We start from the raw sequence: 27,670 nt of genomic DNA on the forward strand, positions 1-27,670 counted from the left end.
CTTCACAGAGAGCCACTTGAGAGATTGGGGCAAAAAAGAAAAAGTATCCAAAGGCTTCTTGCGGATCCACTGTTGCCATGGTGATGACCAGCTGCCCTTGTTTAGCTGGTCCACCTGCACGCCAGGAAGTAGGCATCTTTGTCGACATCATTAAAAAAAAGAAATCAATTCATGAAATGCTAGGAAGCTGATCCTCACACAAAGAAAAACGGTTTCAGGTTGGAAATAGAAAAAAAAAAAAAAAAAAAAAAAAAAAAAAAAAAATCAAAATCAAAATCGACGGACATGTTTGAAACGACAACAAAACTAATAAAGCTCTAAGAAGCAATCAAGGGGCCTCAATTTTCATGGCCCGTCAAAATAATAAACATTTGACGTCAGAGCCTGCGTGAGTGAGTAAATCTGTTTCAAATTGCATTCGCAATTTAGTTTAATCAGCTCTTTTATTATTTATCATTTCATTTATGGTATTATCGTTCTAGTGCTTATTGTTCTTTTAATTGTAAAGTGTCCTTGGGTGTTTTGAAAGGAGCTTGTAAATTACAGTATTATTATTATTATACAGTGATACTTTGGCTTACGAACTTAATTGGTTCCCAGAAAGTGTGTAAGGCGAAGTGTGTATCCCAAAAATTAATTTCCCACAGGAAACCATTAAAATGAGAACAATCCGTTCCCAGGTCACCACAAAACACAATTTTCTACTTTCTAATTTTCTAAGCCTTAAAACTGCACAAAATATAAATTATTTTATGTATAATAAATGTGCTTTGGTATTATAATTAAAGAAATAAATTGTACTGTATAATAAAGTGGTTTTATTTACCTTTGTGATGGTCGATGGCTTGATGGAATGGAGTGGCCGGTTTCCTCAGCATTAAAGCAACCGACGTCTCCGGACATGTTGTTTGTTGTTGTTTGTAAAATGGCTTCAAATGACTTCTACTAGCCGTATTTTACAAAGATTCCACTGCATATAGCTATATTTTACATTTTAAGACTCGCGCTGAACATTCAGGAAGTCTTGTTTTTGAGTTGGTGACGAGTCCGTACGTGACGTCACTAAAGTAACGCCCCTGACCGAAAAAAGGACACATTGTAGCAGTCCTTCCATCACGTCAATGCATTTTGCTGTGCTTGTTTGTTCTGAAAACGTCATGTTGCACCAAAAAGAGCCAGAAGAGGGCGACCAAGCTCCATATAAGGAATTTATCAGCCTGTGGAAACGGGCTGATTAATTCCTCACAGGAGCTCGGTCGCCATTTTCTGCCTCTTTTTTGGGTGATACATTTCCCCCCAATGTTGCCTCAAAATGGCACGGAATAAATTCTTTAATCGATTGCAAACATGTATGCTTTCCTCTTCAGAACTATTTCAATCATATTCATAACTGGATGTGTAACAAGAAAGCATATTCTCAGAGTCTGAAGCCATTGTTTTGATTCTCCAGCAATGCAAGACGTCTTGGCGTGACGTCACGAACTGGGGGCGGGACTTGAAAATGTCCAATTCGCAGCTCAATTTTTTGCAGATTTTGGACACCAAGTCATTTTTATTGGTGTTTTGCATTTGACTAAAAATATCATACTGAGTGTTCTGGGTATTTTAGATGCTATAAAACGCTTTTCTGATGTCAGTTAGGAAACAAAAAAGTGATGTCGGGTGTCCTTTAAACACATGATGAGGAACGTAACCTTCTTTCACCATCTTGAGGAATGATCCTTGTAGGTGCTTTCTCTGCGATGATTTTATCTAGTTCCACATCAATGGTGTTCTGTTTAGCTGGGTTGATAGCTTTTTGCATCAAGTGTAATGATTGCTTGTGCGGGTTGTTTGTGGAGCCTGATTGATGGGATATTTTAACCTTGCAATCTTCACTCTGCCTTTGAACTATCAAAGTTGAAACTCTCTCACTGTCGTCTACCTGTCTCTAATGTTTAAACCACCTCCCCTCACTGCTGCGTTCTTGACCAATAATGTGGCTTTAACTGAAGACTGGGGGCAGGGAATTGATGACAAAAAAGTCGCCAGCCATTTTCTTTTTGGAGAACGGCTTCACTCGGTCTCTCTCTGTCTGTGAACTCACCACCCCTCACTGCTCCGTTATTGACCAATCACGTGGCTTTAAACGAAGACAGGGGGCGGGGAATAGAGGACAAAAACAGCCGGCTGCCATTTTGTTGTTAGAACGGGCTCGTTCGCGAATGACATCACTCATTGTGGCAGATCCGCGTGTATCCCGAAAATTAGTTTGTATGCCAAGGTAAAATTTTCATAAATTTCATAAAATGTTCATAAATTTAACGTTCATAAACCGAAAAGTTCGTAAGCCGTCGTACCTGACGTAAGCCGACAATCGTACCTGATTGTCAAAGTTCAAGTCCAACAAAGAAGATTTATTTGGTCAACTTCAATCGGGGCGTCTTAAATTTTTGTTGTAGCTTCTTACGAATAACGTAACCCCAAGTTCCATCTCACGTGGACTGAATTTTCGTATTTTTTTTTACTGGGAAGGAGGCAAAACCAAAATGGACGTTACTCTATTCACTCAATTTAGCTGCACAGAGACGTTTTTTTGTATTTTGGTGTTTTGATGGGAAGTGCTGATTTTTACACTGTCATGGTTTTGGAGGGTTGTCCTGTTTTTTGTTTTGTGGAAAATCGATTAAAATCAGATTTTTTTGGGGTGGGTGGAGGGCATGGAATTTTTAATTAATAACTCTCCGCTTTAGTTACATTTGTCACATTTTTTGAAAAAAGGAAAGAGTCTTGAATCGGAGGTCAAGTGGGAAATATTGGCGCTGGGGCAGATTTTGCGTCAAGCGGGCCGAGCGATGGCGAACACCCCCCCCCCCCGTTATTGTGGTCCGACTTTTCCCGTTTGATGATCTCTTCCACCAACGCAGCTCAAGTGGACCACCCAGTCGGCTGGCAATTAGAATGCCACAAGGCGCCATCCTGCCTCAAAAGAGAGGGAATGACAAGTGGACACCTGTCAATCTCTTTAATTAGCCATGATCTGAGCACGTCTGGGCCTCCTGTGTGTGCGCACAAAGGCCAACAAAAGGATTACGCCTTCCAATCACCGACAAGCGCACACCGGCCACTGCATTAGGGACGGATTACGCGCCGCTCGGCAACTAAACGCCCCTTTTCAATTTTCGACGCCGACTATTTGACTCAGCTCAAACAAAAACACAGAGCCGCTTTTTTTTGAGGGGTTGGGGGTGTTCTATTTGCAGATGTCAGCGACGTAGACAACGGGGTAAAATTAAGTCACTTGTAAATGTAACTTTGTTTGTCTCCCTGTCCCGACGACATTGAGTGAGATTGCAGAAGTATGTCATGCTTTTTGACCAAATGCTAGAATGTAACTTACCCGTTGCACCATTCAAAATACTGAATCTCCATCTTTGCCGGCAACTAGCGGTGCAACAATCGACGACTAATTAATTTGTGAACTTAAAATGGTCGAAAACCTCAGAATTTCAGGCAGTAAATAATCCCAGATTTACAGTCCTCCAGACACACTATCCAGATACCCTTTCATGCACCTTGAACCCTGTATTTTTTTCTACTTCTTTTTTTTCTTTCCTCTTGCTTTCATAACTTTGTTGCTGTGTTACTTCCGGGTAGAGTGAACGCTGGCGCGAATGGCTGCCGCTGCGCACCCGTAAAAAAAAAAAATATATATATAAAAAAAAAATTCCTATCCCGTGAGTGTAAAGAGTCTTTGAGAGTTTTGAAAAGTGCTTCGAAATTAAATGTGTTATTATTAACATTATTAGCAGTGCACTGTAGTCAGCTCTGTCCCTCAGCGGGGTTAAATCACAATGAAAAAAATCGGTAATAAAGCTTTTCGGATGAGGAGAGAAACGTCCGACACATTCAAAGAAGTACAGATGACGTCTGAAGAAACCTTTACATCAATAAAGCATTTGCTCGACAATAATTTGGCTCGATAAAAGTTTACAAGGGCACGGAAAATCTACTGGATCCTCTGCATCCTGCCCACCACCTTTTCCAGCGACTCCCCTCAGGCAGGCACCTAACCCAACAGACACTTAAACCTCTTCCCTCTTGCCATTGCCTGTCTAAACAGTAACCCAAATCTAACAGTGTAGTAGTGGCTCTTTCAAATTTTGCACAACCTGTAGAACAGCATCCCTGTTATAATCATTGTAGCTCTAGCCCTATACTCACTCAACCACCGTGACTGACCAATATAATCTCCAGAACCAGATATTTTGAGGCGCGCCAGGACATCTGCATAATTATACACGAGTTGTACTACAAATACAGTGACTGATCACTTTAAAATGGTTCACTGATTCTCTCCACCAACTGTAAAACCAGCGTCTAAAATAACGTCTGCAACTCACAAAATAAGACTATCAACATTGCAAGGATAATACTAGTGGGCCTCAATCGGCAGTACATTTGCACCTAAAAGCTAGCAACCACTCATTTGGCGACAATGAGGTTAAAAACTTAGCAAAATAACATAGATGGTTTGAAAGGGGAGTAAAAGAAGCGATTTTCATAAAACAGCTAAATCCTTCACTAAACTGATATGGTGGTGTGAGGTTCAATTTGGATCGTTCGTACAATAGCCTGCTTAGGCAACATAGGATTAATAATGCTGATGAGGTGATGCCAGGGCAAATTGGGCAATCGGGCCAATCGTCAGTCAAGACAATAGAAGCAATCAGTGGAGCCACGGGACTTAGTCCTTTACTCCCCCCAACCTGGGAGCAGGGACCTATCATAGTAGAGTCCGGCACCGCCATGTCTGGACAGAGGGGAAATGTGTGTGTATATATATATATATATATATATATATATATATATATATATATATAGGGCCGAAACTACCAGTAAGACTTTAGTTTGCTGACGAAGTTTCTTGGATAAGAAGTGAAACGTCCGACACCTTCAAGAAGTACAGATGACGGCTGAAGAAACCTTTTCATCGATGGACCGTTCCTGTACGACTGAGAGCTTACACAGACGAACTTAAAAAAAAAAAGATTTTCTTTTGGCAATTTGCACACTCGGCAGCCAATCAGAAGCTTGCATCGAGTAATTTAGTGCTTCCGGACTTTCCAGAGCGTCATAGCCCCAGAAGAATCAGAAGAAGCTAACAAAATTTATGACGCTACAAAACGTAAACGTACATTGAAACCATCGTGGAGAGGAGTTCACGTGGCTTGTCGCAGACAACGCAACGCAAACATTGCATTGTGCAACATGCCGAACAGTGTATGGACAAACGACAACTGGAGCAAAATCATCAGCAAGGGATATTTACCATAAATTAAGCAAGGGAGCATTTGTAGTAGGTACATTTTAAAGTGTTGTACTGTTATATATTTTGATTATCAATCCATAATGCTTTGGAACAATTGTTTTTCTTTTTGCGATTAGTCGTCTTATTGTGTTTTAAGTTGTGAAAAATGGGGCAGGCAACTTTTCAGAGTTGTCTTTTTATGATGACACTAGAGCAGCGTGTTCTACTGGAGACAAATTCCTTGTGTGTTCGACATAATTGGCCAATAAAGATGATTCTGATTCTAAACACTTCATTCCAAGCCAATTTAACCAAAATATGCTACCATCCGTTGGCCTTGCTGTACGTGGACAAAGTGGAAAAGGACATGATGGTCCGAAAAGAATAGACTTGAATTTTCTCAGTGCGAGCAGGGCAGAGGTTGAGCGGAGTTGTTAGTTTGTAGCTTGAGCTCCACAATGGCCACCAGCAGAGCTCGAGGGGAGCTGCTCCACATGAGGCAAGGCGACAGGACGACCCGCGCACAAAGACCCACTGGCGGCATCTCGGTGGGGGGGGGGCGGATGCGCCGTCAAAAGGGGGGGAAATTTAACTTGGCTTTCAAGGCCCTTCAGACTATTTGCTGAGGGAGACCCACCATGCTTTGCGGCAACATCCCTTGCAAGTTAGCACGGGTCACTTGCTCGCCAGTCATTTTTTTCAATTCGACTTCAGCTGGTCCGTAGCTTCAAAGTAGACCACAGTTTTAAAAGTCAAACATTCTATCGGTGGTAATTGCGTAATATTGTGGAGGTTCGACACATCAGTGACTCGCCAAGTGCGCCAGAAGACAGAAATCTCCCCATTATCTCTCATTGTCATAGATGACATGTTAACTCATTCACGGCCAGACAATGTGCCTGGGTTTTTGTCATTGTCACACGAATTCCAGGACCTACAGAATTTTTAGTTTTAGGACTACATAAACATTCAATGCAGCGTAAGAAACCTGAGATTCTCTTCTTTCATCAGAAAAAAAATCAAACATATGAGTCTGGAGTTATATGAGCTTGAAATGAGGGTGACTGTCCAAAATACAATGCAATACATACAAATTGATTTTTATAGCGCTTTGGCAACAGCTGAAGCTGGAACAAAGCAGTAACATGGAAAAAAGGGTAATGCTGCCATCTTGTGGAAAAAAAATTGCGCGAGGCCATGACCAGCACTTTATCGGTACCCAAACAAGAAAAAAACAAAACCCAAACAAATTCAAGAATAGGAATCTAGGTCATATTTTCAAATCCCAAATTAATTAGTGAATGGCAGTGAATGAGTTAATGCGCCAGCACTATGGGTGAGTACTCCAGATTGCGAGCATCAGTTTGAAAATGCTAAGCGCTATCGAGCACCTTGAGTTTATAATTGATTTAATTGTTCAATATTTACTCCAGAAGGTGCATCGGCTGAAGTCGCTCCGGATATGTCGCAATGATCATGTCAAGAGTTGTGTCCATCCATAACCTAAACAAAATCTATTCCAATAAATATGTTCATTGGAATAGATTTCATTCAGTTGTGCCACCATTTTGTGATGATCTTTTGAGTTTAAATCCCACACCGTCACGAATTGAAACTCAATCATCGGGGGTGAAATGAGCTGCTAATGCAATAGCATTTCTCATTCGAAATGTAGGAAGAAAAAAAAAATAGTCACGCGGGGCTCTCAGACTGGCATTGGATATCCAAACAAAAAAAAAACGGGAGGATCCAAAAGAGGGTCATTTGCATCCTACCATGGAGAAGCAGCGCGTGCACGCACACACACACGCGCGCGATAGGCTTCATCGACTTGCAAATTGACACATCAAAGTCTGAGCGCGGGCGAGAACGACGAGGTGATTAGGAGACGCCACGTGTGGCAACGTCGCCTTGACTTGTGAATGGGGCACGCAGTGAGTGTCATCATTGCATTGAGTTATTTACTTATTTTGTTGCCATTGGAGAAGTGATATATTTAGGAGAGCGCATGTCAGGCGGAATCTTAAAGCGGTGGAGGAGCGGGGTAAATGAAGTGTGTTGCGTCTAAACTATTTCATCTGTTACCATAGTGGACCGCTTTTCATGTTATCATGTTACAGGGAGAATGAAAGGGTTCAACGAGCAATTGTCTGAAGGCTAGAATCACAAGTTACCCTGTCAATGGCAGTTATCTTTTTATGTTAGCATGAGGGTAGCAAGGCCTTTAAAACAAATACTGTACAGTGATACCTCAACTTATGAACTTAATTGGTTCCCAGAATGTGTGTGTAAGGTGAAAAGTTCGTCTGCCAAACATTTTTTCCCATAAGAAACCATAAAAAATGAGACTAATACGTTTCCAGGTCCCCATAATACATAATTTTCTACTAAATAAGCTACACAAAATGTACCTTATTTTATGTATAATAAATTTGATTTTGTATTGTAGTTAAAGAAATTAACTGTACGGTATAATAAAGTAATTTTATTTCCCTTTGTGATGGTCATTGATGTAGTTGCCTCTTGATATCCAAGTGAAGTTGCCGTGCTTTCTGGGTGATAATACCCTCACTCACACCGTCCTCTGTTGCTGCCGCGTTTTTCAACCTCTTCTCTTGCCTGAGACCGTTGCTTAGACAACACAGATACACCCTTAGCCACTCGTAGCAATGGTCGACTTAGCATATTGGTACTGGGACGCCAAGTCACGCAAACGCACACCTCCTTCCTGTTTTTCGATGATCTTCCTCTGCTCGACTGTAATTTTCTTTTGCCTCCTCTTCGGCTTAACACTAGCCTGTGGTGGGGTCTTTTTCGGTCCCATAATAGCAAAAGTACTGCACACGATAACAAACCACGTCTGCACTTAAACAGGGGGGCTGTGGAAAACTTGTCCGCCTGCCACCGTGGCGCTATGGTTCGTCCGCCGAAAACTAGTTTGTATGCCAAAATTAAATTCTCGGGAATTTAATGTTCGTAAAGCGAAAAGTTCGTTAGCTAAAGCGTTCGTAAGCCGAGGTATCACTGTATGGCTTGGTGGAACATTTTGTCGCCGAAATGTTTCATTTGTATTTTGAGTGTCAGTTTCCAAGTAAACGTCACCTGAAGTGAGCAAACAAAAGCTTGAGGCGAGCAATGTTTTGCTGTTATTTGCAGGATAGCGGCTGAGAAACACTTTGGAAAAGTGTTTCAATTATTTTGATTGAGTTGAACATGTTTGTGGTCAAAGAAAGTCGGATTTAGGACTGTCGACTGTGTGTGTGTATGTGTTGGTATGACGAGTCTTGTGAGGACCACTAACATTTTATATCATACGTATTCAGGACATTTTTGAACAGTGAGGACCTTTTGGCCGGTCCTCAAGTATTTTTTTATTCTAAAGGCTACTAGAGGGTCTATATATGCATCTGTTAAAGTTTCAGAGAGGTCCTCACAAATTCACCCAAAAAGATTTTTTGGTCATTTCACTTGGATACACACAATTTTGACTCACTGTGTGTGTGTTTATGTGTGTGTGTGTGTTTAATGAGGAAAAAGTTCATACCACAAAAAGTAAAACAATATTTTAACCAAATTCAATACAGGGGTGAGGACTTTGAATGTACCCATTCAGAAACCTCACTCCTGCTGTTCAGTTTCAAGTCCACTTTTCATTTCTTTGTTTTTAGAGAAGTTGAAGCGGGAAATGGGGTGACATTTAGTGTTCAAACTAGTTCTCTAAATTTATCAGCAACGCTGGTCCTCACTTCTGATCTGGAGTTATACGGACCTCACAAAAACCATTGAAACAGGAATGTATGTTTGTGTGTGTCTTACGTTGGGAGGCCTGATGATTCCCGCCGCGGGGTGAGCGGTATTTTCCTCGCGAACTGTAGTTGTCGGGCGGTGGGGTATTGCTGTACAGCCCACCTTGTTGGTTTCTGAGCGTGTGACTGCAAGAGGAACGAGAAGATGTCAAATATGATTTCTGGAGTCTGGCAGCTTCTTTTTTTCTATGGGGGGGAGAAAAAACTTCTTTTTTAAAAGGTGCTCATCATGAATTCCAAACACGGCGCCTTCGGGGGTTGCCAGATGTTCAATTATTGCTGTTTCTTAATGATAATGTGGACGTGTGGAGGAGGAAGTGGAGCTCATAATCAAGCATGGCTGCTTAATGGCCAGTGTGGGAGGGAGGGTGGGGTACACAAACATTTACACATTTTCAAAAGACGCATTGTAAAGCTCACACTGGCAACGTTTGACTGTCATGAATCCCATTGCGTTAATTTTGGCATGTATGAAGCAGTTTAGGGGGGATTTGCGTACTTCATGTAGCACAAATCATTTCACATTTGACAGGTATTTCCAGGTGGTGTCCGTCAAGAAAAACTCACCCCAAAGCTCGGAAGCCCGACTGGTCCAAGTGAGCCTGCTGCCTGTTGGGGTTGAAGCCAAGCCGAGGTCTCCACGGCTGATTCTCTTGCCTATCCCAGTCCCCCGGCTTCAGCACGTTCGTGGGAAGCCTGAACACAAAATCATTGTCACACGAGGCAATAAAAGTACCAAAAGACATTGGAAATTATTTTAATATCAAATATGAAATGTGAAAGGGTTACTAACTTTGCTCCAGGAAGCATAATCGCTTTGAACACAAAACCCTCGGCAAACTGGGGATCCTTGAACTTCACTCTGCAGACACAACACAAATGAAGTGTTCCATTCCAGTAATGTTTTGAAGCAGTGGACTATCGTATATAATACAGGGTGACCCAAAAACTTGCGTACCCATGAAAATTTCAATTGTGGCTTTGATTAAAGAGCTACTTATTTCAAATTACAACCACACATTTTTCAGTATATGGAAGACCATTCACCAGAGTCTCAGCTATTTCTGTCAATTTTTAGTCAATGTATGGCTTTCCCAAGACGTCCACAGAAAATGTCCACCATTTCGTTGCAAGCAAACCTGTACTCGTCTGAAAAAGTTGTCAATCACTTTTACACATTCCTCTTTCGGGAGAAAACATTGCTGCAGTGAGGGACTCCGTAGGACGGATCTTTTTGGGTCACCCTCCCGACAAACATTGTGTGTTTAACGATGAAAAGGTTTCTTCAGACATCATCTGTACTCCTTTAAAGGTGTCGGACGTTTCGCTTCTTATCCGAGAAACTTCGTCAGCTAATTCGTTGGCTAACGAAGTTTCTTGGATCAGAAGCAAAATGTCCGACACCTTCAAAGAAGTACAGATGACGGCTGCAGAAACCCGTTTATCGATGGACCACTCCTGTACGACTGAGAGCTTAAACAGACGTACTGTGTATTTAAATAAAACAGATACAGTTGAGCTAGTTCATGCAACACATAACTACCTAAAATTTGCAATAAAACCACCATCAAGGGGATGACAAAACAAGTGGACATACGTTTTTTGTAACTTATAATACTTGAAGACATGCATACAGATAAATCACAGTGCACACATGCATATATTCTTTATCTTCTGAATAGATGAACTGTCAAAGCGTGCTACTCTCTCATCAAATCTGGTATGTCAATATATTATATTGCAGGTCAAGACATGCACAACAAGTAAAGCAAAATTAAATGCATGCCAGGCGTTCCATTTTTTATAGTGTAAGTTTTGTGATGACAAAATTTCCATAAAGTGCAATCATGCGGAGTGATGTTGATTCTTACAATAGAATATGCTCCTAAAAAAAATTGGGTGGTATTTGCTGAGGGGCTCGGGTCGATTTACAAGGATTTCCTGTCAAGCTAATGGTGGTCAATGCACCATTATAATATTTCTTTGAAAAATCCAAGGCCATGTAGTTCTCACCCGATGGCGGTGTTCTGCTCGATGTCACGCAGCGTGGGGATGGGCGAGCTCACCGTTCTGAAGGACAAAAAGGTCAAAGGCCAGTGAGCTTGTGAGTGGCTACGGACAGGAGGACGGCTCGCCTTCTGATTGGGAATGTGCAGGAGGGAACATGAGCAAGTGGTCCTTACTTATCTGGTAGGATAGGGTCGTCTTCAAGAGATAATATACCTTGGATTCCATGGCAGAGTTCTGCAGGCACCTCAGTGGGCTGAAAGACAACGGCAACATGATCTGTCCTGTCGTTGCCAGCATTGCATACATTTTTTTCCCATTATTTTAGCCTGAAATCTGCTGGCATTACCTCATGACATTGCACACGATAGAGTTCCTGGATGAAATCCGAGAGGGGGTGAGACTTGCCAACAAACACCAAGTTGCTTCCCAGACTGTTTCTCCTCTCTGGAACGTCAACATCATTTGAATTGATTTTGCATTGAATTAATGACAAAAAAACACTAATGTCTTTACGCCCTTGCAACTGCCAACCACATCACAGAGGCGCGGGCTTTATGCAAAAAGTAATTTCCGTTCGGACCTTATCAAAACAGCATTATTAATCATTTCACACAAATAATGACCAAGGACTTTTATATTGTCTGCCTACATGCTACAGAACTACTCATGGTCAATCGACTGGCTCAATGGTTCAAGCATTGATATGATATGATATTTACATTAGCATGAATACAGCGGGGCGCCTCCCCCCCGGTAGTTGTTCGCACATGCGGGCACCATTTTTTTTAGTGTGACAGTCAAGTTCAACTGGGAGTGGAGTGAAGCTCCTCAATGCAACTTTTTGCTAAACAGTTCACGATTTGCCATTTTTTTGCTTTTTGTAGTGTTGCGTTCACTGCCACCAAACAGACACATCTCACATCGGCCATGTCAAGTCTTCAGTCAAAGGGCAAGTTTCTTGAGCTACTACTCTGTCTTGCACACATCCAAAGTACTTTGAGAAAAAATGGTCAACTCAAATAAATGGAAGTGGTTTTACAAGGATGAGAAAATGTGCATTAAAGTGCGAGGTTCAATAAGGTGCCACCAACATGCGACTGACCTTCTTCAGACGTGAGGTTGGGATAGACATCGGCCAGGGCTGCCCGCAGGCGCCGCTCGTCCACAAACGGCAACAAGGCAACGCCTTCAAGGAGGAAACAAAGGCGCACCCGAGAAAAGAGTCAACAGAGGCAAAGAGGAGCATTCGGTATTCGGACGGCGCACGTCTCACCTTGCCATGCAAACTTTTTCCCATTCAAGTCAATTGCAAAGTCGTCGGGGTAGAAGTCGATGATGGAAGAGTCCTGTGTCACAAACAAAACATTCTTTATACACTGATTTACAAAACAGAGGCCTCCATCAATTCAACAAATGTAATTAATTCACTGCCAGACAATGTGCAAAAATGTGTCCACTCCAGTGCCGTGGTTTTTGTCATTGTCACTCATATTTCCAGGACCCACAGAGTATTGAGTTTTAGGACAACATGAACATTCATTGCAGCATAAGAAACCTTAGGCCCTTTTGTTTCATCAGAAAAAAAACATGTTAATCCCTAAATTACAGTAAAGTCTCGTTATATCGATATCGGATATATCGATAGCCCCGGTTATATCGATACTATTTCTATGCACGCACGGAGAAAATTACATGCAAAGAGGGTCGGATATATCGATAGTCCCGGTTATATCGATATTTTTTCGGACTCCCTTGAATATCGATATAACGAGACTTTACTGTATATGGGTCTGGAGTTAAATGAGTTTGAAATGAGGGCGGCTGTCCAAAATATAATGCAATTCATACATATTGTTTTAGATAGCGATTTAAAAATAGTTGAAGCTGGAACAAAATGCTAACATTGAAAAAAAAAAGGGAATCAACAAACTCCAACAAATGTAACTTTTTTTTTATTATGTAGACTTCTACATGGACACCACATACATATACAGTGATACCTCAGTTTACGAACGCTTTTGCTTGCGAATTTTTCGCCTTACGAACATTAAATTCGCGAGAATATAATCTTGGCATACAAACTAGTTTTCGGCAAACGAACCAAACCACACAGCGGTGGATGGCGGACTAGTTTTTAGCGGAAGAAAACCAAAGCACACGGTCGAACAGCGCCACAGTCATCACCCCTTTCCTTGAGTGCATACATGGTCAAGGATACTTTTGCTATTGTGGGACCAAAAAAGACCCCACCACAGGCTAGCGTTAAGCCTCAGAAGATAAAGAAAATTACAGTCGAGCAGAAAAAGATAATCAAAAAACAGGAACGAGGTGTGCGTTCATATGACTTAGCGTTCCAGTACCAGTAGGCTAAGTCGACCATTGCCACGTGTGGCTAAGGGTGTTTCGTTGTTGTCTAAGCAACTGTCTCCGGCAATAGAAGAGGTAAAAAAGCTTCTGTTGATTTGGATTAACGAAAAGTAGTTAGCAGGGGGCAGTGTGAGTGTGGGTATTATCGCCGAGAAAGCGCGGCAACTTCACTCGGATACCATTAAGAGGCAACCTGGAAATTCGTCATCCATAGACAACGACCATCACAAAGGTATATAAAACGAATTTATTATACAGTACAGTTTATTTCTTTAATTACAATACAATAGCACATTTATTATACATAAACTAAGGTATATTTTGTGTAGTTTTAAGGCTTATTTAGTAGAAAATTATGTTTTACGGGGACCTAGCAACGGATTATTCTAATTTTTAATGGTTTCTTATGGTAAATAAATGTTTGGAAGATGAACTTTTCACCTTACACTACACACACTTTCTGGGAATCAATTAAGTTTAATTAAGTGTACACATCTCCTAAAATGAAAAGAGACTTTACGGACCCTCGCATGTGGTACACTCACCGGACTCATCATCAAGTTGCGCCACGTTTCTGGCAGGAAGTTGCCACTGGCGGCAGGAAACACCCCCATCAGCTGCTCCAGGGGCTTGAACTGTGCAGAGGCGCAAGCAAATTCGGATTGGCTTCATCTGGGCGTCAATCGACGTTTCGCTTACCGGCTTGGTTTCTTTCTCAAAATCGCTGAACACTTCTTGAATGTCCTTGAAATCTGAAGCGAAGGGGGCGTAGTGAAAGGGGAAGTACCACTTCCACGAGGCGCAGCCCTGCAAGCACATTGACAGGTCAACAAACACAAACATTTCAGCTTTCAACTTTATCCAATCTCGTCATATTTACATTGGCTTTTATCAACTATTTCACAAAAAGCCCACCGAGATGCAAAACATCCTTTTATGAAACACAAAGATAACGAGTTCAATTGAGTTATCTGCAAAGCCGCCCCACTCCCTCCTTATAATTTTAGGATGTGAAAGGAAGCGTGTCAAATTACCCCTTTCAAATGGCGGCAGCCCGTTTGAGCTCCCCGCAATAGACGTAAAACAAATAGAAGGTCCTCATCACGGAGAGGGCTGGGGATGAGGGGGCGATCAAAAGTGATTTCGGGAGCCAAGTGTGAAACACGTCTTCATCGTTTTGGCTGAAGCCCACGTTCCCCTCCCTCCTCCCCCCGCACGGGTCCACTTGGCGATCCGCACGTGATGCTAACGCTATCGGCGGCGGCACCGTGAATGCGCGGCAGCGCCGGGCAGACACGTCCCGTCTGCCGAGGACCTTTTAATCAATTCAGAGCGGCCCGCTGAGACCAGTATAAGATTGCTGAGCATGTGGAGAACTGCCCTCCCCTGATTCTCCTCACTCCCCCTCCCCAGGCTGATCCACCTCTGCTGAAGGAAAGATGGCGCCACTTACGAATTTTTGACATTTGAAAACACTTTTCAGTTCAAGAAATGTTGATTGAGGGTTACCTTAAAGGACAACCGACGCCTCCGGATAAGTTGTGTCCATAATTTGTAAAATCACTTCAAATGACTTCTACTGAGGGTATTTTACAAAGATTCCACGACATATAGCTATATTTTACGTTTTAAGACTCGCGCTGAATATTCAGGAAGTCTTGTTTTCGTAATGACGATACCTGACATGACAACACGTCTGGAACGCCCCTGGCCGAGAAAGCGACACACAATGCATTTTGGGTACTTTGTTTGGTCTGAAAACTTTGTGTTGATCCGTGTTGATGGCGAAATTAGAAGGAAAACACATAAATAATGTGATGGTGAATCGTTGCGTGTTGCACCAAGACTACTACAGTAAAGTCTCGTTATATCGATATCGGATATATTGATAGTCCCGGTTATATCGATACTATTTCTATGCACGCACGGAGAAAATTACATGCAAACAGGGTCGGATATGTCGATAGTCCCGGTTATATCGATATTTTTTCGGACTCCCTTGAATATCGATATAACGAGACTTTACTGTATTTGATACTAAATGACACAAATTCCCAGCAGACAAATCAGCCCATTTCCAACGGAGCTAGGGCGCCATTTGTGCATTTTCTGGCACGCTACATTGGAGTCCTGACGGCTCGAATTGATACAGGAGGACCTCTTAATCGATTGCAAACATTTATGCTTTCCTCTTCAGAACTATTTGAATCATATTCATAACTGGATGAGTAACAAGAAAGCATCTTCTCCGAATGTGAAGCCATTGTTTTGATTCTAGAGCAAGGCAAGATGTCTTGGCGTGATGTCACGAACAAGGGGGCGGGACATTCTGAAACTCAGCATCTGCGAGGTCATTTTGAAGTAGTTTTGGGACACTAACTCATTTTTATTGGTGTTTTGCATTTGCGTTTTTTGATGTCAGTTACGAAACAAAAAAATGGTGTCGGTTGTCCTTTAATTCCGAATCAAATCAAGGTTTGCTGGTAGGGAGGCGAGTGCAGACCTGGTAGTAGTAGCGCAGCACCCAGCACAGGCCCTCCACGTACGACTGGACGACCTTCTGCTTGAAGTCGTCGTCAGAAGCGTCCACATCAAATTTGTTCTTGTAGTAGCGCTGCTTCCAGCCGTCCTCCCACAACCTGTCAATCAAACAGCTTCCAATCTAAGATGCTTCCACTTCCTGCGTGACCGGAATTCTTGATTGCTTTTGACACCTTGGGAAATTCAAATAATGGAGGCCGCGCGGCATCTGTGCCACCACAGAGGCCTGGCGCGGCCTGCCGGGAGCGCCGCCTCCAGAAGCCAAACGCGCCATGAATACCAAATCATTCTGGAGGATTTAGGCGATTTGTTAAGCGTGTCACACAGGAATTGACTGCTTTCCATTTTAATTGTGTGTGTGCGCATGTGTGTAGTTGGGTCTGCTCTTCGACTAGTCAAGTGTTCTGTTGTCACCGCATGCCGACCCAATTGCACTTACCTGACGTTGTCTTCCGGTTCGGGCTCGTCGTCGCTGTCTGCTTTCCTCTTCATGCTGCGGCTGTTGTTGCCGTCGTTGCTGGGGCCTGGAAACTGCTAAGGCCATAAATCAACATTGGAAATAAACAAATGTCTATTTGATGACTATTCAGTCGTCTTACGACACTACAGACGAGATCAAGGAGTGGAGTCACAATAAGCCGATTTGTATTCTGGCGGCTGATTTGAAATCACCCTCCGTCTTGGCTAATATAAAAATAACCATAAAAATAATGGTTGCATCTATTGGCAAAGCTAGATGCAATGACAGCAAACACAATAGGATGTAGTAAACTGGACAAAGGTCATTAGTGGTCAATGTCCCCTTATCCAAAAATGGGCCTGGCTAATTGAAAAGAAAAAAAAGGCAGACTTTCCACAAAATGTGACAAGATAAAGAAAATGTGCATGTTTTTTTGGAGGGAGGGGGGAGGTATCTTTAATTTTCATTTGTTCATAATGCGTGTTCATACAACACATTTCAAACTTACGTTGCCGCCGCCCCCATTCTTCATCGTGGCCTTCAGGGACTGAGCAGCATCCTGAACAAAAAACACAGACGCACACATACTGAAGAAAGGAGGGTCAGCGCAGAGCGCCGATGCGCATGTGGAACTGTTGCGGCTTGGAATTGAAGTGGATTTACGTGGGCCAGGAGATGTGAGACAATCTCTTTTCGTCAATGGATGCTACAGCTTTGTATTTAGTTTCAAAATTTAGCTTGTAGAAGACGTGCACATTCCACCATGACATCTCTCATCCACTGGTGAAAAGGAGGCTTTCATCCTCTCCTTTCATCTAGAACTGCTTCATGTTATAAAGTGTCTGTCTTGTACTCAAACATCATAGAATGTTAAGATTGCACAACTGTCCATTTTCTTATGTTCCTGTTGTGTTTATTGTTGATTCTTTCTGAATCTAAAAACATGTAGCACAGGGGGGGAGGGCTGAAGCTAGTTTGTGAGTTTTGAAGACATACCTTATTGGACTGCATCCTCATGTCATAGGCTTGGTTCCGAGCATTCTCCACTGTGTCGGGCCGGAGGCCCCTGCCCAGCGCGTGAGGGGCAAACTGGCCGGCGGGGCGGAAGGCGGGGCCTTGCCGCTCCCTCTGTGCTCAATTAAAAAAAACAAGCAAATAAATATTTCGATATTTCAATACAGTGATATCTTGGCTTACGAACTTAATTGGTTACCAGACACTGTGTATAAGGCGAAAAGTGTGGATCTCAAAAATTAATTTCCCATAGGAAACCATTACAATAAGAATAATCCGTTCCCAGTTCCCCATCAAACATAATTTTCTACTTTCTAATTTTCTAAGCGTTAAAACTACACAAAAGATACCTTATTTTATGTATAATAAATGTGCTCTGGTATTATAATTAAATAAATACACTGCATTGTATAATTAAGTCGTTTTATATACCTTTGTGATGGTCGTTGATGGCTTGATGGAATGGAGTGGCCGGTTTCCTCAGAATTAAACACTTGGTGAAAGAAGGTTAGGTTCCTCATCATCTTGAGGAATGATCCCTTGAGGTGCTTTCTCTGTGATAATTTTATCTAGTTCCTCATCAATTGTGTTGTTTAGCTGGGTTGATAGCTTTTTGTATCAAGTGTACAGATGGCTTGGGCGGGTTGTTTGTGGAGCCTGATTAATGGGAAATTTTAACCTTGCAGTCTACACTCTGCCTTTGAACTATCAAAGTTGAAACTCACTGTCGTCTGCCTGTCTCTTTAATGTTTAAACCACCTCCCCTCACTGCTGCGTTCTTGACCAATAACGTGGCTTTAACCGAAGACTGGGGGCGGGGAATAGAGGACAAAAAAAGTCGGCAGCCATTTTCCTTTTGGAGAACGGCTCCACTCTATCTGTAAACCCCGCACTCCCTCACTGCTGCGTTCTTGACCAATCATGTGGCTTTAACTGAAGACTGGGAGCGGGGAATAGAGGACCAAAACAAGCCGGCTGCCATTTTGTTGTTCAAAGAACGGGCTCGTTCGTGAACGACACATCACTTATTGAGGCAGCTCCGTGTGTATCCCCAAAAAAGTTCGTATGCCAAGGTAAGATTTTCATGAATTTAACGTTCGTAAATCAAAAAGTTCGTAAGCCAAGGGGTTCGTAAACCGAAGTATCTCGACAACTCAGTCCAGTCCAGTACTTACCTTCATCCTTTGTCGTTTGTTTTTCATCTTTTTCCTAAAGCTCTCCTAAAAGCGAGATTGCAAAAAAAAAAGTTGTCATCACCCCGATCGCTTCAGTGCGACTGAACGTTTTTAAAACGGAAAACACGTCTTACATCGTCTTCTCTGCGTTTTTTGAAGATGTTGTCCTCGACCACGCCCACCGCCTGCATGATCATCTCGACTCGCGGCAGATTGACAAAGCCGTTCTCCGTCAGGTAGCCCTACACGCACACACGCAGCTGTCAACCGGAGCTCCGCAATTTGTCGACATTTCCCAGTATGCACAGCAGCCAAGAGGCCACACTCCCGACTGGATGGTCCTTACTCCGGTTTTGTGGACCACATCTTTGTAGATCTTGACCAGGCGATCTATCGCCCCCTCTCTGTAAGGTGATGGAACAGCAACAAGTATGAAATTAGTTGTGACTTAGATCTTCGCACACATAAAACGGATTTAGAGACCTGATTTCCAAGGACGGCAGGTGAGGGAGGAAGTCGTTTCCGACAAAGAAACACATGAACACCCAATCGTCGATGGTCCTCTCAAAGTCAAATGGGAAGGGCAAACTGGCCATGGTCAATTCTCGAGTGAGATACTGAAATGGAACGCAGAGCCGTTAATGTGGGATTGTGATAGAAACACACACCAAAAAAACAAAGATAAAAATGGATATACAGATACCATCCACACAGAAAAATTAACAAAAATGAGGGCTGAAGTTAACATTTTTTAAGCCAAATCAGGATTAAAAATATATATTTTTTTGTCCACTTGGGACAAAAATAAAGGAACCATTTTAGCGGTGACTTTTGAGTGTGTATGGCTTTAAAAGGCGGATGCAGCTGTGGTGAACGATATGGCTGTCAACGAACGATGGTGCAGTTAGCTGATTGCTAAATCCGAGTGTTGAGTTTCTCTGATGTGGCGATTATCAGCGAGCGAGCGAATGTGCTTATCACGATTTAGTTAAGATTTTCTGAACTGGTCAGGTAAGGTGACACACAAAGTTGGCTAATCACTAATATGTTCCCAAAATGGCTGTGGACTTGCCTCAACCTTTCTTTGAAATTGAATTATTTAAATAATTGCTGCAGCGCAAATCTTACACACACACACACACACACACACACACACACACTCCTGTTTCAATGGTTTTGTGAGGTCCGGATAACTCCAGATAAGGAGTGATGACCACCGTTGCTGATAAGTTTAGAGAAGAACTAGTGTTACATTTGAACACTAAATTTCACCCCATTTCCCACTTCAATTTCTTTAAAAACAAAGCAATAAAAAGTGGACTTGAAACTGAAATAACAGCAGGAGTGAGGTTTCTGAATGGGTACATTCACAGTCCTCACCCCTGTAGTGAATTTGGTTAAAATATTGTTTTACATTTTGTGGCATGAACTTTTTCCTCTTATTAAACACGCACACACACAGTGAGTAAAAAGTGTGTGTATCCAAGTGAAATGAAAATACCCAAAAAATCATTTGGGGTGAATTTGTGAGGACGTCTCTGAAACTTGCATACAACAGATGCATGTATAGACCATAAAGAAGCCTTTAGAATGAAAAACTTGTGAGGACCGGCCAAAGGGCCTCATTTGTCAAAAATGTCCTCACTACGTATGGTATAAAACAGGGGCGGGCCGTAGTTTGCCCATGTCTGGTATAAAATGTTAGTGGTCCTCACAAGAGTAGTCATTCAAACACACACACACACACACACACACACACACACACACACACACACACGCACACACACACACACACACACACACACACGCACACACACGCACACACGTTACCTCTCTGAGCACACACAGCCTGATGAAGATGAATTCCTGCTCAGACACTGGCATGGTGTCTGCAAATTCATCGTGCTGGAAAGGCAAAAAGTCAACAGAGAGCTTTTAATTTCAAGGTCTTCCTGATTGCATGAAGATGGTCAGGCGCGATCTGACCTCGCCTCGTTTCTCTCGGGCGACACCCTGACACTCTTTGATCTCGTGGCCCATTTGACCGCAGAGAGCGCAGGGCCGCGGCTTGTTGGGTTTGAACTCCTCCCGTATGATGGTGAAGTTGGCCTCGTGCGTGGCCAAACCAAGCATGATGAGGTCCGCTGGATTTTGGCCGCCGCGCAGAGACAAAAGCCAGATATTAATTAATTAAAAAATAAAGGAAAACAGAAATGTCCGACTGCGCGTAAGTTGATTTGACTTCCCCCTTTTTTCCCCAGTGTGTGTTGAAGACTGACCGTCAGCACCGCACAAGCAATGATGCGTGTTGGGGTCGTGGTTGGGCTGAGCTGCAGATGACAGAGAAAATATTTGCGATGAGTGAAAGATACAAAGTTGACATTGAGGAGACTTCTTTTGGCATTTCAGTGGGTGTGATACAAGTTGTAACTTTTCTCCGTTTTGTTTAGCGGAGATGGTTGCAATGTTGGACAGTCAGCATTGATGTGGCTGGATGGATCCGAGGATGAAGAGAACTACTACTACTACTACTACTTTCATAACTTTGCTGCTGTGAAATGTAAATTTCTCCACTGCGAGACTAATAAAGGCAAATCCAATCCAATCCAAAAGAGCGCCTGTGCGGATGCATATTTGGAACTGAGAATCTCCGATTGGAATCATAGCAGATTTACATGAAGTGACCCAATCTTTTTTTTTCGTGGACACCAAAGCTTCTCGCTGACGTTCATATTTAGCTTGTCTCAGACATGTGCACATTAGCTGGACGTTAGCTGTCTGGCTATCCATTAGCTAGCTAGCTGTCTATCTTTTTGAGTTATTGCGGGTTGAGTGAACGCTGGGGCGTGTGGCTGCCGCTGCTCACCCACCAAAAAAACTTTTTGAAAAGGTGCTTAGAAATGAAATGGATTGTTATTATTTTGAGAATGATGTATTTCATCCACTGGTGAAAAGACACTTTGATTATCTCTTCTAAATGAAAAGTGGCTAAAATTGCTTGACTATCTGTGTTTTTATGTGATGTGTTGTTTATTATTTTATTTTGTAATTTTAGTTTATGTCAACTGTTTTGTGAAGAGCTTTGTTACAGCTGCAGTTGTTGTGAAAACGCTACATAAATCGGGATGGATTGTAAATTGAGTTCCTTTTTTAGTAATGCATTGCCACAATCTTATGGCATTTTACGGCAATGTCAATATTTTGAAGATATTCAGAGAAATAATTTAGTTATCTTAACCGTTTCATGATCCTTGTAACCTGATAGCATGATAAGATGCCCACCCTAGTAACCGACGTCCCTGAAAATGGTTAATTAGAATTTAATAAAAAAAACAATTATGTCATCAGATGCAATTATCCTAATTTCTATAGCTTTCACAACAGCTGCAACAAAGCGCTTCACATAACAGACAACACAAAGCAAAACAAGAAACTCAACAGGAACATAAAATAGGTATTAAAAGGTTGACTATTGGGAGAAGGGGGACTTCCAATGTTATCGGGACTTGAAAAAAAAGCATCACCAACAGCAAAAAGGACGGAACAGACAAAAGTACAGTAAAGTCTCGTTATATCGATATCGGTTATATCGATTGTACTGCTTAATACGATACTATTTCTATGAACGCAAGGAGAAAATTACATGCCGCAGGAGCGGATATATCGATAGTCCAGTTATATCGATATTTTGTCCGACTCCCGAGAATATCGATATAACGAGACTTTACTGTATTTGGGCACGTCCTTCCCAAAACACGTGGAAGCCATTTCTTCCTTTCGCTGGGTGTACCAATACATTTGTCCATATTAATGACAAATTGTGATTGGTATAATATGTAAAAGTCAAGACAAGAACAGGAGAGCAAGTGGCAAACCTCTCTGTCTCCTGATGTAGTCCATGATCTTATGTTCGCCTTCGCCCGGAACGCTGGCGTCAGACAGGAAGACCTTCAAAGCAAAAGGTCTGGTCAGTAACAACATGAATTCCACGTACGCGCACTGAACCACATTTAGCAGCGGAGGCGATCTCACCGTAATGTTTTGCCATCCCGGGTCATTGCTGAGCCTGTCTGCGACATAGTAGCGAAGACAACGTGCCAGATTGTCCATGAACACTGTCCCCTAGAGACAAACGAGAGATCTTACGTCAATAAAACAAATTGACAAATCTGGTTATGATACCCATTGATAGAGAACAAGAAGTTATCATATTTAAGTTTCATGCTGTTATATGCTTAGTCAACATGTGTGACTCGAATACACAATTGAAGCACAGACAACCTCGGGGCAAGAGACACAGCTTGTTAAACTGTCATCTTCATCTAGGACAGGGGTGTCCAAAGTCGTTCCTCGAGGGCCGCTGTCCTGCCTGTTTTCCAGCTCTCCCAGGAGCAACACACCTGATTCAAATCATCAGCTTATCATCCAGCTCTGAAGCAGCATCAAAATGGTCCTGATGATTTGAATCAGGTGCGTTGCTCCTGGGGGAGCTGGAAAACAGGCAGGACGGCGGCCCTTGAGGACCGACTTTGGACACCCCTGATATAGGAGATCCGGCCTTGGACAGAATTTAGGACTTGGGCTACTCCTTTATCACCGAAGCAATTTACGACTTAAAACTCCTTCACAGCAAGAGCTCATTAGCCAGGATACAAATTTATCAGTTAGTGGAAGAGACAAAGTTCTATTGCTTACAGCTGTTGGGGCTCAGAACATCCAGAGGTGTGGTATTTTAATCAAGAAAACTATGTTTTACTAATGTATCACTTCAATTTGCATGTATTCTCAATGAATAGCTTGGCAGAAGGCTGCTAAATTCAGACGTCTGTCATGAATGGCTACATCTCCTGCAGGCAGTAAAAGACAATCTTTCTGGGTTTGAGTCTCTGACACCCATCGAATGTGCCAGACGATTTGCTGAGGCTTTTTTATTTGACATTTTTGTTATTTCAGTTGTACTTGTGTAGTAAATTTTGGTTGTCTCAATTTTTTTTTTTTAACATTTTACCTTCTGCATTCATTGTCAAAGCCTTGATCAATAATAAATACATTCTTATGTTATTAAATTTTAATTAAGAGATGTTAGTAATACCTTGACTTACAAACTTAATTGGTTCCCAGACAGTGTGTAAGGCGAAGTGTGTATCCCAAAAATGCAGTCAACACTGCCTTTGAACTATCAAAGTTGAAACAAGCCCAAATTTCATTGTTTACTATCCATGTTGTCACTCTCTCTCTGTCTGCAGGTCTCTAATGTTTAAACCACCTGCCCTCATTGCTGCATTCTTGACCAATAACGTGGCTTTAACCGAAGACTGGGGGTGGGGAATAGAGGACAAAATAATGTCGGCAGCCATTTTCTTTTTGGGAGAATGGCTTTACTCTCTCTGTTTGTAACCCTCCGCCCCTCATTGCTGTGTTCTTGACCAATCACGTGACTTTAACCGACGACCTGGGCAGGGAATAGAGGACCAAAACAAACCGGCTGTCATTTTCTTTCAGGATTACGAGCTCGTTCGCGAACGACACATAATTCGTGGCAGCTCCATGCGTATCCCGAAAAAAAGTTCGGATGCCAAGGTAAAATGTTCATAAATTTAATGTTCGTAAACCGAGCTATCACTGCATTATTCAGTCCGCACGGTCAATTACACTGCTCCGACCCCACAAAAAAATTTTGAGGAGTATTTTGTTTCCACTCCAAATTCACTTACTGGCGTGATGCAATTGCTGTCGAACCTCTCCTTAATCTCCTCAGGTGGTAGGTAACCTCCTGTGTGAGAAATGCGCACGTCAAGTGTCACGTTTGTCGGATGCGCTTTTGCAGGGATGCATGTGGGAAATTTAAAAAGGGAGCCAACTGGCCCCTTGTGTCTAAAAAGGGAGCCATTTTCTAAAATTGATGGGCCCAATTTAACTAGATTGCCAAAGTATCCAAAACTGATTGAAATCAACCAAAACACATTCATATGTCTAAATTGCAAATAAAAAAACATTGAGTAAAATCTATTTTTCTAATACATCAACAATTTTAATTCGAGTCAACTACTTTATTCATACATAAAATAAACCTTTTCTTTTTCCTTGCGTTACGACACAATGAACCCTGTGCTATAGTAAAAACAGTGTCTGAAACTCATGACAAAATGTTAGCGGACAACAGGGCGGACAACTCTGAAAAGTTGCCTGCCCGGCCATAAAGCTGCCTGCCCCCATTTTTCACAACTTGAAACACAATAAGACGACTAATCGCAAAAAAAAAAATGTTGCAAAGTATAAAGTTTTTTTTAAATTAAGGATGGTGAGTTTGCAGAGCGCGCGGTCAGGACAATCCATCCATGATTTTGCGAAGTTTAACACAAGTAGATATTATTGAGCTTGAGTATTTTGTTGTGTAATAATATGTTTTGAATGTTGAAAGTTCCATTTCCTCCTCTGTGAAATAGTATGTAAATGCATGTATGTATTTTTTTTTACTTCAAGACGGCGCCACGAGAGTGGCTGCCTTTCCAGCAGCTCCTGTATTTAGTTTTTCTACTTTCATTCCTTTCATAAATTTGCTGCTATGAAATGTAAATTTCTCCACTGCGAGACTAATAAAGGCAAATCCAATACAAATCCAAATCCAGCAGACATTTAAACAGCTTCTTCCCCCAAGCCATTAACTCTTTGAACTCTTTCAACAGTAGCCAAAATGGAACTGTATAGTGCCACTTAGCAGTTTTTTTTGACGACGATACTAGTGCAGCGTGTTCTACCGGAAACAAATTCCTTGTGTGTTCTACATACTTGGCAATAAAGATGATTCTGATATAATACGATACAATATCTTGCATATTTCTTGAGACAAATTTATTAACTGATAAGGGGTATTTTTCACATTTGAAAGACAGTTAATAAATTGGGTTGTAGTGTTCTTACTGTGCTACGAGGTTTGCACACACTACATTTAATGCTTTCGTATATCTGGCCCAAACACTCCCTCCAAATGCTCTTGGCCCGGCCCCCCTGTCAAATTTTAGAACCCATTGTGGCCCGCGAGTCAAAAAGTTTGCCCACCCCTGTTCTACGGTATTACAGAGAAGTCAAAGAGAACAGACTTGGCACAATATCTCTTACTAGTGTCTACTTATTAAAGTTTCCAATATGCTGCAACAGCTCTGAAATAATTCTCAGTATCCACTAAATTTAAATCATTAACATCAGTTTGCTGAAACGAATTGTCACTGCCCTCTGTTGTTTCTTAAAAAAAGAAAACATGTTTGTTTGCTGCTTGTTTTAATGTCCTCTAGAGTTTTATTTATGTTCTCTCGTTCCATATTGCAACCATCTCTGTCGATGTCATTCAATGTAAATACTGCAATGCACCATAGGTAAATGAATATTTGATTATCTCATTCGGCATTTTCCGGCGGATCACGACAAAAGTTAAAACCGCTCAAGGAAAACGAACAGTTTTCAATTGCTGTTAAACTACATTTGTTTTTAGCTATTTTAACAAAAGTACAGTGATACCTTGGCTAACAAACTTCATTGGTTCCCAGACAGAGTGTGTAAGGCAAAAAGTAATTTCCCATTGGAAACCATTAAACTGAGAAAAATCCGCTCCCAGGTCCCGATAAAACATAAGTTTCTACTTTCTAATGTTCTAAGCCTTAAAGGACAACCGACATCTCCGGACAAGTTATGTCCATAATTTATAAAATGGCTTCAAATGACTTCTACTGAGCGTATTTTACAAAGATTCCAGGGCATATAGCTATATTTTACGTTTTAAGACTCGCGCTGAATATTCAGGAAGTCTTGCTTTTGAGTTGGTGACGAGTCCGTACGTGACGTCACTGAAGGAACGCCACTGACCGAAAAAAAGACACATTGTAGCAGTCCTTCCATCACGTCAATGTATTTTGCTGTACTTGTTTGGTCTGAAAACCTCGTGTTGCACCAAAAAGCCGCCAGAAGAGGGCGACCAAGCTCCATGGAGGGAATTTATCAGCCTGTGGAAACGGGCTGATTAATTCCTCACATGAGCTTGGATGCCATTTTCTGCCTCTTTTTGGGTGATACATTTCCCCCCAATGTTGTCTCAAAACGGCACAGAATAAATTCTTTAATCGATTGCAAACATGTATGCTTTCCTCCTCAGAACTATTTGAATCATATTGCTAACTGGAGGTGTAACAAGAAAGCATATTCTCCGAATCTGAAGCCATTGTTTTGATTCTCCAGCAATGCAAGACGTCTTGGCATGACGTGACGAACTGGGGGCGGGACTTTCTGAAAATGCCCAATTCGCAACTCAATTTTTTGCAGATTTTGGACACTTTAAGTCATTTTTATTGGTGTTTTGCATTTGAATAAAAATATCATACTGCGTGTTTTGGGTATTTTAGATGCTATAAAACATTTTTCTCATGTCAAAAAACAAAAAAGTGATGTCGGTTGTCCTTTAAAACTGCACAAAATATACCTTATTTTATGTAAAATAAATGGGCTATGTTATTATAATTAAAGAAATAAACTGTACTATATAATAAAGTCGTTTTATTTACCTTTTTGATGGTTGTTGATGGCTTGATGGAATGGATAGCTTTTTGTGTCTCAAGGAGCTCTGGGTTGTACATCTTGCAAGTTGTGATATTGCAACAGATGCAAGCAGACACACTAGAAACATCATTAATAGCTGGTTCCCTTGCTTGTCTTTTCATTTCAAATTGAACTGATGGCTAATGTGGGTTATTTGTGGTGCCTGATTGATGGAAATTTTAACCTTGCAGTCTACACTCTGCATTTGAACTATCAAAGTTGAAACGAGTCCAAATTTCACTGTTTTCTATCCATTTTGTCTTTCTATGTCGTCTCTTCAATGTTTAAACCACCTTCCCTCACTGCTGCATTCTTGACCAATCACGTGGCTTTAACCGAAGACTGGGGGCAGGGAATCGAGGACACAAAAAATAGTTTTTGGGGAAAACGCTTGTTTGCGAACGACACATAACTCAATGTG

The 27,670-nt window shown here is 41.8% G+C and overlaps 1 protein-coding gene across 2 annotated transcripts in view; it reads right to left on the bottom strand.

The window, feature by feature from the left end:
- Positions 1 to 27,670, bottom strand: part of xrn2 (5'-3' exoribonuclease 2) — a 37,291-nt gene that overhangs the window by 5,512 nt on the left and 4,109 nt on the right. Inside the window, exons 5-28 of one of the 2 annotated variants that reach the window (XM_089022238.1) lie at positions 24,378 to 24,436; positions 22,696 to 22,785; positions 22,539 to 22,611; positions 20,943 to 20,993; positions 20,650 to 20,807; positions 20,494 to 20,568; positions 19,147 to 19,280; positions 19,010 to 19,067; positions 18,798 to 18,905; positions 18,664 to 18,708; positions 17,471 to 17,602; positions 16,983 to 17,033; positions 16,454 to 16,545; positions 15,977 to 16,112; positions 14,173 to 14,280; positions 14,019 to 14,108; positions 12,380 to 12,452; positions 12,209 to 12,292; positions 11,453 to 11,550; positions 11,280 to 11,359; positions 11,110 to 11,166; positions 9,890 to 9,958; positions 9,664 to 9,792; positions 9,107 to 9,222 (exon numbers count right to left, since the gene is read on the bottom strand). In XM_089022238.1, coding sequence (XP_088878364.1) covers positions 9,107 to 9,222; positions 9,664 to 9,792; positions 9,890 to 9,958; positions 11,110 to 11,166; positions 11,280 to 11,359; positions 11,453 to 11,550; positions 12,209 to 12,292; positions 12,380 to 12,452; positions 14,019 to 14,108; positions 14,173 to 14,280; positions 15,977 to 16,112; positions 16,454 to 16,545; positions 16,983 to 17,033; positions 17,471 to 17,602; positions 18,664 to 18,708; positions 18,798 to 18,905; positions 19,010 to 19,067; positions 19,147 to 19,280; positions 20,494 to 20,568; positions 20,650 to 20,807; positions 20,943 to 20,993; positions 22,539 to 22,611; positions 22,696 to 22,785; positions 24,378 to 24,436 — 2,166 coding nt within the window. Of the gene's footprint in view, positions 1 to 9,106; positions 9,223 to 9,663; positions 9,793 to 9,889; positions 9,959 to 11,109; positions 11,167 to 11,279; positions 11,360 to 11,452; positions 11,551 to 12,208; positions 12,293 to 12,379; positions 12,453 to 14,018; positions 14,109 to 14,172; positions 14,281 to 15,976; positions 16,113 to 16,453; positions 16,549 to 16,982; positions 17,034 to 17,470; positions 17,603 to 18,663; positions 18,709 to 18,797; positions 18,906 to 19,009; positions 19,068 to 19,146; positions 19,281 to 20,493; positions 20,569 to 20,649; positions 20,808 to 20,942; positions 20,994 to 22,538; positions 22,612 to 22,695; positions 22,786 to 24,377; positions 24,437 to 27,670 lie in introns of both variants that reach the window. The other variant, XM_089022237.1, reaches the window with a different exon arrangement.

This window comes from Hippocampus bargibanti, linkage group LG19, assembly GCF_051943395.1.
Source record: "Hippocampus bargibanti isolate YZ-2025 linkage group LG19, ASM5194339v1, whole genome shotgun sequence".
Lineage (NCBI taxonomy): Eukaryota > Metazoa > Chordata > Actinopteri > Syngnathiformes > Syngnathidae > Hippocampus > Hippocampus bargibanti.